The sequence below is a fragment of the Gossypium raimondii genome, chromosome 10, assembly GCF_025698545.1.
Source record: "Gossypium raimondii isolate GPD5lz chromosome 10, ASM2569854v1, whole genome shotgun sequence".
In the NCBI taxonomy this organism is placed as follows: Eukaryota; Viridiplantae; Streptophyta; class Magnoliopsida; order Malvales; family Malvaceae; genus Gossypium; species Gossypium raimondii.
The window spans coordinates 20216691-20229408 of record NC_068574.1 but is presented as its reverse complement, the minus strand read 5'-3'; the positions used below and the strand labels follow the sequence as shown (position 1 = coordinate 20229408).

General features: G+C 33.8%; 3 protein-coding genes across 3 annotated transcripts; 2 read left to right on the top strand and 1 right to left on the bottom strand.

Annotated features, from left to right (window-relative positions):
• The first annotated feature begins 236 nt into the window (after positions 1–236).
• Positions 237–2904, top strand: LOC105777702 (60S ribosomal protein L5). The gene is made up of 9 exons (XM_012601085.2): positions 237–384; positions 702–771; positions 884–975; positions 1258–1384; positions 1463–1542; positions 1642–1758; positions 1979–2113; positions 2221–2390; positions 2489–2904. Exons 1-9 carry the CDS (start codon positions 382–384, stop codon positions 2589–2591), a joined length of 897 nt encoding a protein of 298 aa, XP_012456539.1. The 5' UTR covers positions 237–381; the 3' UTR covers positions 2592–2904.
• Positions 2905–4842: 1938 nt separating this feature from the next.
• LOC105777371 (uncharacterized) lies at positions 4843–5728 on the top strand. Its single transcript, XM_012600619.2, has 2 exons — positions 4843–5063; positions 5389–5728. Exons 1-2 carry the CDS (start codon positions 4906–4908, stop codon positions 5627–5629), a joined length of 399 nt encoding a protein of 132 aa, XP_012456073.1. The 5' UTR covers positions 4843–4905; the 3' UTR covers positions 5630–5728.
• Positions 5729–5931: 203 nt separating this feature from the next.
• LOC105777370 (uncharacterized) lies at positions 5932–11673 on the bottom strand. The gene is made up of 16 exons (XM_012600618.2): positions 11424–11673; positions 11291–11335; positions 11166–11206; positions 10992–11073; positions 10790–10834; positions 10593–10649; positions 10386–10445; positions 10177–10304; positions 9629–9887; positions 9206–9272; positions 8611–8681; positions 8447–8536; positions 7591–7699; positions 6970–7061; positions 6388–6493; positions 5932–6272 (listed from the first exon to the last, which is right to left on the bottom strand). Exons 1-16 carry the CDS (start codon positions 11547–11549, stop codon positions 6148–6150), a joined length of 1503 nt encoding a protein of 500 aa, XP_012456072.1. The 5' UTR covers positions 11550–11673; the 3' UTR covers positions 5932–6147.
• Positions 11674–12718: the final 1045 nt, after the last annotated feature.

Here is a 12718-nt window from a genome sequence, read left to right as displayed (position 1 = left end):
TTTACCATGAGAAATACATGAAGTAAATTTACCAATTTTCTTTCAACAAGAAAATTGACCAAATTGAGTTACAACTAGTAGAAGGATTAATATCAAAATTTCACCTCAAATTATTATTATTATATTGCTGACCTGAAATTAGTTAATACCCAATTAAATTGAGTAAATGGCCAAAAATACCATTACGCCCAAAACAAAACCCTAGAGAAAGCAATTTAAGCAAAAAGAAGAAGAAGAAGATCTTAGCCGTTGATCTAAAGTCTATCATGGTGTCTCGATATTAGGGTTTTTAAGTTCTATACTACCTTTTATATAATCTATCTCCTCCTCCTTCCCCTTTAGCCGTCTTTCCCTCCCTCCCTCTCAGATCAAAGCTTCAAAATGGTAAGTCTTTCTAACGTCTACGCTCTCCCATCTTTTTCAACTTGAAGATGTTTCTCTTCGTATGAAGGGCTTTAAGAAAACTTTATCAAACTGCTTGGATATTAATGAAATCTGATGGCTTTTTGAGTATTGATCATTTTTCCACTCTAGGTCTTTTTCATTCACCCAGTAATCACTCTTTAATATTCTTTTTAGTAGGTTGGTTTTATTTTGATTTGCGATTTGTTGGTAGTCATTTTATAGTAAAATGAAGGGGTTTAATCACTGTTTCTACTATAAGGTGCTAGAATAATGAAGGTTCTCCTTGGTCATTGTAGGCATTTGTCAAGGCTCAGAAAACCAAAGCTTACTTTAAGCGGTTTCAGGTTCCATACAAAAGAAGGAGAGGTATTTGTTTCTGTATAATGGTTACTTTGTGTTTATAATTTTAGAAATACTATTTGATCTTCTGGCTTTTGAGCGACTCTCTGATATGATTTATTGAATTTATTATGTGTAGAGGGAAAGACTGACTACCGGGCTAGGATTCGCCTAATCAATCAAGACAAGAATAAGTACAACACTCCGAAGTACCGATTCGTTGTCCGATTTGTATCCTTAAAGTTGTATAGTCTCACGTTGTCATTATACTTTTAGCTCAGCAACCAAATAGTTGAAAAATCCGAAATTTCCTACCTAATTTTGTTTAATTGCAGAAATATTAGCCTAGCAAATGTTGTGACATGAAAATGAAGTAATCCAATTGAAGTACTGTGAATTTGATTAATAACTCTACTTTTAGTGCTTTATTTTTATTCTGATATTCTCATTGAAGACATTCTCATTCGTTTGCTGGAGACATTTCTAGTTTGTAAACCTTGACGTTTTGATTAGAGCAACAAAGATGTCACCGCACAAATAGTTTCTGCTAATATTGCTGGTGATATGGTTCTTGCTTCTGCTTACTCACATGAGCTTCCACGATATGGGCTTGAAGTGGGTCTTACAAACTATGCCGCAGGTATTCTATTTATAGACTTTGGATTATCTGTAAAATAAAATTTTAATTTTTTAACATGCTTTTGGTAAATTCCGACAGCTTATTGCACTGGTTTGCTGTTGGGGCGCCGTGTGCTTAAGATGCTTGAAATGGATGAAGAGTATCAGGGCAATGTAGAGGTATTATATATACAGCCTTTCCACCATTTTCTGGTAAAAAAAATAATAGATATTGTTTCCTACATGATGTTTCTTTATTGATGGATTATATATTACTAGGCTACTGGAGAGGACTTCTCAGTTGAGCCAACTGACACAAGGAGGCCTTTCCGTGCTCTCCTTGATGTAGGGCTGATCAGGACAACCACTGGCAATCGTGTTTTTGGTGCTCTAAAGGTATCATAAAAGATTTATTTTTGGTTCTACTCTGTTTTAAATAATACCATTTTCTAGTATGTACCTTTCCCCTTCAATGGACCAACTATTCGAGTGCATATTTTTGAAACATTCAATTTTGATTTGTGCCCTAGAATCCAATTAATTGTAGAGGATCAGATCCTTTCATTCACTGAAGTCTGACATTTCGAGTTAATAGAATTTGCTTTGATCTTAACAGGGAGCCTTGGATGCTGGTTTGGATATTCCTCATAGCGACAAGAGGTTTGCTGGGTTCTCCAAGGACAACAAGCAGCTCGATGCTGAGGTTCACAGCAAGTACATATATGGTGGCCATGTTGCTGCATATATGAGGGTAAAAGATGTTATCTATAATAGTATCTCTCTTTCATTGAATTCGGTGATATAACGATTCATTTTTTATCCCTTTTCCATCCGTAATGGCACATTATCGCTTTGTAGACTTTGATGGAAGATGAACCCGAGAAGTATCAATCTCACTTCAGCGAGTATATTAAGAGGGGAATTGAGGCTGATAACATTGAGTCCTTGTACAAGAAAGTTCATGCTGCTATCCGAGCTGATCCAACTGCAAAGAAGACTGAAAAGGAGCCTCCTAAGCAGCACAAAAGGTCAGTGTTCAGTGCAGTGCAACTTGTGTGAATGCCATTAAAACTTGTATTTAAGTTTCTTTATGAATCTCTTACCATTTTTGTCTTCTCTGTTGCAGGTTCAACTTGAAGAAGCTAACATACGAGGAAAGGAAAGCTAAGTTGATTGAACGGTTACACACCCTTAATGCCGCTGCTGGTGATTCAGAGGAAGAGGATTGAATGTAGGAATTCTCATTTCAAAGCACTAAAATTATTACATGCTTTTCTTATTATACATTGCTGTTGACTGCAGTTTTGTCCAGAACTGAGTTGCATTTTGTAAGGGGTTGAACTTATTTCACATTTTGTTTCAATTTTGTTTAGAGTTTTTGTTATTTTTTGCAATTGGAGTGTAATTGAATTATTAGGTTTTTGGTTATTTAGTTGCTTGTGAAATGCAATTTTAGCCAGTCACAGGCTAGCTTTGCAAAACTTCATCACTAACACTTAAAAAGGTTTATGAAGGTCTCAGTAAAAATTTAGTTCCATTTAAGGTTACTTGTTTCCTAATTTCAAAGTAAATGTTTTGACTACAAATGCCATCTAAAGTGAGGGTTATACTGAAATAATATGGTATGTAGAGCAAATATTGAAGATTGTTAAGAAAATTTATATAAATTCAGCCAAAACTTATATCAAGATGATTGGTTTGAAGTGAATGTTTTATAATATTTGTGTTTAATTTTTGTATTTTATTGAAGTATTATTATATGCTATGTTATTTATATATTTTTCTTTATTTTTAAATATTAATGAAGTTCTCTTTTAACTCTCTTTTACTATGAACTTATGAAGTTTCTCCACAAATGACAAATGTCTTATTTACTTTTATATATTAATTCTTTACTATCTCTACATGTGTTATACCTTAAACCCATCTATAAAGGAGTAATCATGTTATACATGTGGAGTTTTTAGACTTCACGAGTAGGTTAAGAGCAAGGTAGTGAATACTATACCGATAAGTGTACTATTTTTATCTTGATATTGATATGTACTGGTATTGGTATGTTTTAGTGTATTGTATCAAGTTTATCAATGTTTTAAACTTTTGTCATATATATATTTATAATCTAATTTTTAATTTCTTGATAAATTATATATATTTAAATATTTTTCGTATATATATTTATTGTCGAAATTTTAGTTTTTAATAAATTATATATTATTTTGGTGAAAAGTAAATTATATATTAGGACAATATTTGGTATACTGTCAGTGGAGTTTCTAAACTCCAGAAGCAGAGTAAAGAGTTGGCAAGTGTAGTAAAGAGTTGACAAGTGTCCTATAGGGGTATAGTAAAATCCTAAAAAAAATAAATATTAAAAAAAAAGATACACATGGTAATTTTAAGATTGCTTGTGAAATAAAAATACACTGCCAATGTACTAAACACTAACCCTTATGTATTTTATATACATGCATATATATTTCCATTACATTCATTTAAATATATTTATATATAAATATAAGTTTTAAAATTATTAATTAAATTCAATAATTTGATTTAATAGCTGTTAATTTTAGAAAAGTTAAATTAGTTAAGAAAAAAATAAAAGTTGGTTTAAAATATCAATAATTTAAAATTATTGTACCCATCGGTATGCACCGATATTGACTGAAACAGGTTAAAATACACCAAAATGTTGATTAAACAAAAACATACAAGATTTAATACAAATTTAGGACCAAAATGATGCATATCGACTGGTACGATATAAACTACTATGGTTAAGAGTGTGACAAGTGTTCCGTTGATTTATATATTTAAAATTTTAATGTACCCTGTACATCATCTTTACTACCCTTAGTATGCTTATGAAATTTAAAAACTCCATAAGATAAATTTCATATTAAATATGGAATAATATTTGGTACACTATTAGTAGAGTTTTGAACTCCACAAATTGAGTCAAGGTTAACAAGTGTCCTATAAAATATAATTAAATATTAAAAATAAATATTTTAAAAATAGAGACATATAACAAATTTTTAAACCTGTTTGTGGAATAAAAAATATACTAACTGTGTACAAAATAGTAATCCATTTTATATATAAAACTATTTAATACATTGTGTTCTAATTTTATATTCCATAAATAAATTGAGAGTTTGACAAATATATTACAAAGTAGAGTAAAAAATATATAAATAAATGTTACAGCTTCCAAAATCTAAAAAACTTCGACTATAAAATAATTACTCTTATGCTTTTATGAGGTTTGAAGTTACGTGTTGTAAATAAGCAGCAGGACCGAACACAGATATCTTAAGGTCATAAAAGGGTCCTACAACAAAACAACCTTATCGAGTCGCAACCAATGAGTTTTCCTATCTGTTTATTTCCAAACCTACAAACACTATCCACTTAACACTCTCATTCCACGTCACAATTCGACTATAACTAAGTCCTTTTAAAAAAATGTTGGCCCTTTTATTTATTGGAGTTTAAACAAGTCCCCCAAGGTTGAGACTTGAGGCAGAGAGAGTGTCAATGGCACATTCACTAACTCCTGTTCCAGCCACTTCAATAACCCCCATTGCCAAATCAACCAAGCTTGCATCTCACATTCCTACTTTAAGATTGCAGACGGTGTCAGCTTCTTACCAGACACCCCATCATGTCTTGGATGATAAACTTGTTCATCGCAGGTTTGCATATTGAAGCCCTTTTATATTGCATCATTTTACGCATATACTAATATGCCCATGTTTGAAATTTTTGCAGTATCATAGAAAGGGTCTAAATGTTTGGGTTTAGTCCTTAATTTTTGGTGTTTAACTGTGACTTGTGAGGGGAAATCTTATGCTTTACTCTCTAAGCTAGAGAATTACCCTGTCTGATACTTGCTAAACTTCTGGGTTTGAAGTTCAAACAGACAAATTATAACTTTCCAACATTGTCCGTATTATGTTATGGAGGATGCAAATAATGCAACATTATGTTATGTTTGTGGGGTTGGGTTATTTGGTGCAGGACTGTGACATTGAGCTTGGCAGGGGCAATGCTGAGCTTGAATGTTGGTGACCAGAGACAAGCAAATGCAGCTAGAAGGCCGCCACCTCCACCACCAGAGGAGAAAAAGGACCCGAGTGTGAGTGGGGTGCAGGCTAAAGTGTTAGCTAGCAAGAAGAGAAAGGAAGCAATGAAACAAGCTATGGCCAAGATGAGGGAGAAAGGGAAACCTGTTGATGGCACATCACCACCATCTGAATAGAGTTCGAAAATGTACATGCCTTTTTGGAAAGGAAACTTTGTACTATTCTTAATAAGCAACTTTAATACAATTTTTATTCATTTTGGGTATTTCTCAAAACTTAAGGATCTTCACATTCTAGGGCAAAATATGATGGGAAAAAAGAAGTAGAAGGCTACTGATTAAACATTCCACAACATTGCTTTGTGTATGTGCTCAGGCAAGAACATTAAGACCTTAACAGGGTTTTTTTTTGTCTTGTAACTGTATCCAATTCGAAATTGTCAGCTCTTTAAAAATATATGAATGACAAAGCAGAAACATCAAAGCAAAAATAATTCTAAAATTTAGTCATAGTAGACAAAAAATCCTTACAGTATAATTTTACAGTAATAAGTATATATGAAGCCTCAAAATTGCAGTCCGGCTCTAAATCTTTTAGGAATACATTGTTTCAGTCCAGCAGCCAGTATGAATAGTTTTGCACAACACAGTTTGATCCAATGCTTGCTCTCGATCACACATCATTTGCAGTTCATTTATTCTTGGGGGTTCTCATTGGATGTCACCCCTGTTGAGTTGTAAGCAGCATCAGCTGAAGAGGTGTCGATGTCATTCAGGCCCAGTTCTTCATTTTGTTCCCATGATCTCTCATATTTCTCAACTGCAGAAACAATCCAAATTTGTTGAATTGTACAAAGGAAAAGAGCCAACATAAGAATTATTGGAAAAGAATGGTAAACGGGGTAGCAGCTCTTTGTCAAGATTAGAGAACTTACAAATTAGTTGATGGTCATCTTTAATATCATCAGTTGCTGGTGCAATAAAAGAGTTAGCTAATGCATCATCCAGAATTAAAGTCCAAGGTTCTGTCATGCTCAAAATCTGCAAAATAGCAACCAGACTCCTCCGTGAGAAGAAAAAAGGTTAAGGTTTTTATTCTTTACTTGTACAGATCATTTGATGTTTATCTCATTCTGCAAGAAATAAAAGTGTCAAGGACTAACGGATGCAAAATATCTCCATATCTTCCCCATATACATGAAACAAAAACACAAGAACAAATATATGGGTCATATGTATGGTTTAAGTCTTGAGGAAGATGAGGCAGTAATCTTCATTGTTAATTTTGCATGTTTATTGCTATACATCTCAATCTATCCTCGATTTTAAATACACCGAGTATCCATCATATTTAAATTTAAGTTATTAATTGATAAAGAACATGCATTCTAGGCACTCGTATTTATCAAGAAATTGAAATGGCACAAAGGCATACTGACTGGCAGAGCTGAAACGAACCAGTATTCTCTGTAACCAGGTTACATAAAATTTTACCAGAGGCAGTGTTGAGATGGTACCTTGTTCAACCTTGCTTTAAAGTCTAGCCACTTGTTTTTCTTACATTCGTCAAGACTATCTCCAAAAGTAAATCCATGCACTCTCTCAAGGCCTGAACACAGAGATTGGGAATAGTACAATTAATATGCATAATATATATAATTAAAGCACTTCACGTCAAATTCATGCAATGAGGAAACAAGGTAGTGATAGTTGCCCAAGAACATCAAATAAAAAAAAATGTGGAAGTAAATAGAGGGAACTTGGTTGAATAACCTAGGAATGAAGCAAAAGTTTTAGCCAAATGAAGATGTGGAGGTCTACGCTGTACATAGTAGCAAACTAGCCTCACTCTGCTCTAGAAATATAAAGCATCGCTTGTAAGATAGAGCCATTACAGGGTGAAAGGCTCAAACTTAGTAAATAAAGGTGGATGTGGACTATAAACAACAGAATCAGCAAGCAAAAGAAATTTAGTCTCACTCTCTTCTGGAACACCTAAACGAGGTTGTGAAGAGAACCATTTGAGGGTGAAGTGCTCAAACTTAGCAAACAATGAAGGAAAAAGAACTATAAATAACAGAATCAACAATCAAACAGAGTTTCACATGGAAAAACTAAATGAGTAATAAAGTACTCACTTTCACTAATTTTGGTAATCAAACCTTCAACCGTTGTAACAACCCCACCAAGTGTGCCACTAGCTAGCTCCAAATCAAGTTCTGGGACTTTTACACTTGCAGTATCTGACTGATAAACTTACAAAACCACTTGTTAGATAACTTACCATAAGCATGGAAAAAAGAACAGGCAGAACATGCGATTTCAATCCCATGAAATGTTCATTACATGTTTGAGGCAAAGGTGACGCACAATGTAATAATAGTATCAAAAACTTGAGAGGATGCAATGTTAACTTAAATTGCTAAATGTGCAAACTAAATTAATGACTATATTAGTACCTGTTACAGCCATGAAAATATATTTTATATGGCCAAGATATGATAATACTGTGGATGCAATCAGCCTTTAAGTGTGATTGCTAACAATCCCTATTGTAACCTTATATTTCCTTTTTCCCTTGATTTCCCTCTAATTGAAGCTCGGGGTGTTTATTTACATTTCACTCTCATATTCAGATAAGAAAATTGTCTACATCAAATGCGAATTGCCACTAGACACCCTTCTCAAAGGAAGGCTGCTTTGGCCAAAACATAACTTTGTAGATTTACCTCCACAAATTACATCCGCAAAGATCTAAAAACTCTTAAACATTCAATTAAGAACTAGTGGCTTTTGCAAACAAATGCACTATATTTGTCTTGTTAACTTGTGCATTGTTGCAAAAAAGAGAGGAAAAAAAGGGAATACCAGTCTACGTAGGGATAAAGAATTTAATTTGCGCAAACAAACAAGTAGGAAATGCAGCATTTTGTTAAGAAACTAGTCATTAACACAATGCACTAAGAAAAATGATATTGTGTCCTCAGAACAAACCTTTATAACATCACGGCTTAAATCATTGATGTTTTTCACAGACAGGGTTATTCTCTTTCCCTTGTCAGGAATTGCCCCACCAGGTTTCAACTGCAAGTTAAGCATGGTTAATATCGACAAAGTAATTGGGCTAAAAGACTAGTACAAGCAAAATCATCACCAACCTCAGAATTTCTGTAGCCACAAGCATCGCATGTGGATGCCATGACAATAACTTCTTGAAAATATGGAATCCCTGTATGTGGTTAAGCTCAACAAAATTATAGATAAAACTTTGTAATAGACCATATGTGACGACACCTGATTCAGATAAAAAGGCTTTGCAACAATATTCTAAGTCTGTAGCCGAGATGCCAACAGGCCAAGAGGTCTGGGCAGGGAGGGGGATATGTGCTTGTCGTGACCATACAATAAGATAAATGTACCATTAAATCATTACTCCAGATCAGACATCTGAGATGCAAGCATCTTTCCACTTGACACATGTTAACAATAAACTTAACTCATGAAGAACCATTAGAATCTGCTTCACCTCCTCTACAATTGCTACGATAAAGCAACATATCAACATTTGAAACATCTACAATTTCCATACTCCATATGAGCAAGCCAAAAATGGAAAGCACAATGAACAAATAACTAGTCATTTTTAATCAAATCCAGATACACTCATCATGTATAGCACTAAAACTGGATCAGATCATGTAGCAGAAATATTGCTTTGTTCGAAATGCAAAACATGACAATTACAGAGGATACTGGTTACAAACATCCGAGTCTCACTTCTGGCAGCACAGGCTCCACATGTTGATGGGAAAGTCATCACCTATTTGAAGGCAAGAAAACGTACCAGAAAAAATAGGTATAAGGGGAATTTAAGACAAAATGCTAAATCCTAGTATACTATAAAATTAAGCATATTTAGATAGAGAGGTGTGTGTGTTTTCTTTTTCATTTAAATGAAGATGGCAACTTTAAGGAGAGAAGTGAAAAGGAAGAGACTAAATTGCCAGTGCCAATCACAATCCCTCTCTCCCTCTCCTATCTTTCTTTGTTTTTGGAATTCAAACAATAAGTGGTTAATGCACTACAATTAAAATCACTTGTCTTCACCTCTCATCAATTTGGTTCTTTTACTTCTTCCCATGAATCTATCTAATATAACAGTTGAAATTGGCTTACCTCTTCTGGGGCAGAATACCGGAATAAAGCCTCCGCAATTTCAGCACTATTACTCTGAGCAATAGCCTTTTGACCAGCTGCCGCTCCTACTGATCCATGTGGTTGTCTTCTTATTTGATCAACATCATTGCTTGTTTCCTCCATAGCTGCATCAGCATTCAACTGTGATGGGTCAACAAGATATCCCAACGATGCTTGTTGTTCAGGAGTTCGATCATAGAATTTGATGCTCAATGATGGATCAGGAGATGGAGCAAACCTGATGACATTACAACATTCTAATGTAAGCTAGATTAAGGCAATTTAAGATTTTAAAAATTCTAAAACTCTAAAGCTATCCAATCAAAAGTGCTAGTCAAATAAGTTTTCTAGTTCAAGCTAAAATATAAGCAAAAGGAATTTAAAATTTTCAGTTCTTGTCCTGTGACAAACACACTGATCATTTACATGGAAACAACTGCTTTTCATTTGAACAAGCCATCATGCCTAAAGCATAAGCACATAAATAAAACATAAAAGGTCATTAAAAATAAAATTTTTCCTCTTACGGGTTCTCAATAAAGCTGTTTCCAGCAGGGTCATCCAAGATGAAGGTGAAAGGTGACTCCCCTGTTGCGCAAGCTCTCAGCTTCAACAAAAACTGGTCAATTGCCTCTCCAGTTTGAGGATCCACTTTCTGTCCAGTAAAAGCAAATCATGTCAAGTACCGAAAACTACACAACATCAATCAACATTGAATGTCAATCACAAAATAAACCTTGCGTTCTTCTTGAAGGGCCTGCAGTCCATCTATAGCTCGTACTAGTATTCCTTCCACCTAGAAGCATTAGACAATATCTGAGTTGATTGCAAAAATAAGAGGAAGAAAATCCAAAATATATATGGGATAAATGGGTGGCCTCTGTGAAGCACCTAACAGATAAATACAGCATAAACATAATAGGCAACAGAATCAAGTAAATACCGTTGATAGACTTCCCCGTTGAGCCTCAGGAGGGATCTCAAAATCCAGTTCAGGGATCTACAAGAAGAATTAAACCATGTAAGAAAAAAGGAACAATTCAAAATATTTTAGTTGAGACATATCTATTGGAGCCAATCTTCGATGAAACATAAACAGAAATATAAAATTGAGTTCATGATCATTGCAAGAAAATGTACCTTTATGGTAGCAGACTCGGATTTCACCACTTGTCGGCTAAACAACTACATTAAAGAGACTAATTAGTATGGCGTAGTTACCACTTATTACAGCTAGTGCTTCTTCAAATCGTTGACAAAGCATACGGAAAAACACATAAAAAAAATATAAAACATGAAGAAAGCATTGAACTTAATATTAGAATCAAGCACTGACGACAACCTTGGGATCTCCTGGTTGGACCTCCAAATGGTAATGGCATCCCTTTGGTTGAATTTCACCAGCAAATTGAACTTCATTGTTCCTAATATACACAAATAGAAGCGTTAAAAAAAAAAAAACCTTTTCAAAAGGAACATCAGTTTTAAGCATATAGTAAGTAACAAACGAGATTACCTTTCACCACAATGCGGGCATTCAAAAGCAGAGAGCAGGACCTGAAAGCCAAAAAACATAAATCACTAAAAAAAATTCAACCAAAAAAAAAAAAGGGAAAAAGAGTTCAACGCTTTGATAATTACCTTCCTAAAATGAGGAATTGAGGTCAATAAAAACCTTGTTATTCCCTGTATAAAAAAAGTCAAATAAATACAAACGACAATGATGAAATAAAAAAAGAACTAAATTAATAATAAAAATTAAAAGGAGAGAGACATTCTGGGTGCAGCGCATGCAGAGGCTTTCGACTTGATAAAGAGGAGCGGCGTTATCGTCATCAGCAGATATAGCTTCAACTACTGAACCGACGTCGTCTACTATTTTCTCTTTATTGCTTTCCATTTCTGTCTGGTTTCTTTTTTTCTTCGACCTTGTAATTTATATCAGCCAGCCGTGGAGACGAAGAAGGAGAAGAACGGCGGACAAATGTAAGAAAGGAAAGGCTTCGAGGAGTTTCCTGAGGTCTCTCAATAGTTTTAGTTTAGACACAATCTGGAGAAGCCCAAAATCAAAGCCCGCTTGTCGTTGACTGTTACCAGATTAGTCAAACCAACGAGTTGACACGTCAGCATTATATTGCTTATATAAGACTAAAGGCAAATTTAAGAAACTTTAATTGAAATTAGAGACATGAATTGAGTTTCAGGTGGAATTCTATTTGAGGTAAATATTGAATTGTTGGACTTCCATTCAATTACATTTGTTTTGTTAAAAGTAAGCCTATGAGTTTGATTTTTGAAAATATTATTATGTTTTTTTATTTTTTACTTTTGATTTTAAAAAATAGATTTTATTGTTTTTAACTTGAAAATTACATTTTGGTAATTAAAAATAAAATTTTATTTTCAATTATAAAAACATGGTTGGTACCCTATTTTTTAGAATAGAAAGATGAAAAATAAAATAAGAACTGACTGCATTTAAATGAATTTAAATTAAAGTGAATTCATTAATTAAATTTAAAATTTTAATTTTTAATTTTTTAAATTTTATAAATATTTTTGTTTTCCAGAAACCATTCTCAAAATTTTCAATTATGTATTCCATTTTGTTAAAATTTAAGAACTAAAATGTTCTCTGTCTCCTCAAGTTAAGATATTGATATTTAAATTAAACTTACTTAGTAATTTGAGTTGCTTAAACTCTAACAAAAACTCGAATAGTGAGATAGAAACTAATTAAAACTATACAGTATACTCATGTGCTCATATAGAAAATTATTGGGTCCACAACCTAGCAATCCGCCACTGGCAAATATTAGTAGAAGGGTCTGTAACACAACTTACCAAAAAAATCCGCTGATTGGCGGGTTCCCCACAACGGCCACGCCAAGACATGTGGATCTGTAACCTATACTTCGTCAAAAGACAAATCCTTCAACCAAGTCATTACAGACTTACTGGATTAGCCATATAGTCCACCAATCATGACGTGACAACCAACACTTAACACAACACTGATAGATAGGGTGTAAATCAGCCTGCCTAACTTATACTTAGCCAACACTCTGC

What these genes read in the sequence shown, in the direction of transcription:
- LOC105777702 (XM_012601085.2), top strand. An exon ending in ACCGATTCGTTGTCCGATTT is followed by an intron (nt 976 to 1,257) that starts GTATCCTTAAAG and finishes CGTTTTGATTAG; the next exon opens with AGCAACAAAGATGTCACCGC. An exon ending in CCTCCTAAGCAGCACAAAAG is followed by an intron (nt 2,391 to 2,488) that starts GTCAGTGTTCAG and finishes TCTCTGTTGCAG; the next exon opens with GTTCAACTTGAAGAAGCTAA.
- LOC105777371 (XM_012600619.2), top strand. Translation starts at nt 4,906, where the DNA reads ATGGCACATTCACTAACTCCTGTTCCAGCCACTTCAATAACCCCCATT. An exon ending in GATAAACTTGTTCATCGCAG is followed by an intron (nt 5,064 to 5,388) that starts GTTTGCATATTG and finishes TATTTGGTGCAG; the next exon opens with GACTGTGACATTGAGCTTGG.
- LOC105777370 (XM_012600618.2), bottom strand. Translation starts at nt 11,549, where the DNA reads ATGGAAAGCAATAAAGAGAAAATAGTAGACGACGTCGGTTCAGTAGTT. An exon ending in GCATGCGCTGCACCCAGAAT is followed by an intron (nt 11,336 to 11,423) that starts GTCTCTCTCCTT and finishes TTTTTTATACAG; the next exon opens with GGAATAACAAGGTTTTTATT. An exon ending in CCCTTCAAGAAGAACGCAAG is followed by an intron (nt 10,305 to 10,385) that starts GTTTATTTTGTG and finishes TTTACTGGACAG; the next exon opens with AAAGTGGATCCTCAAACTGG.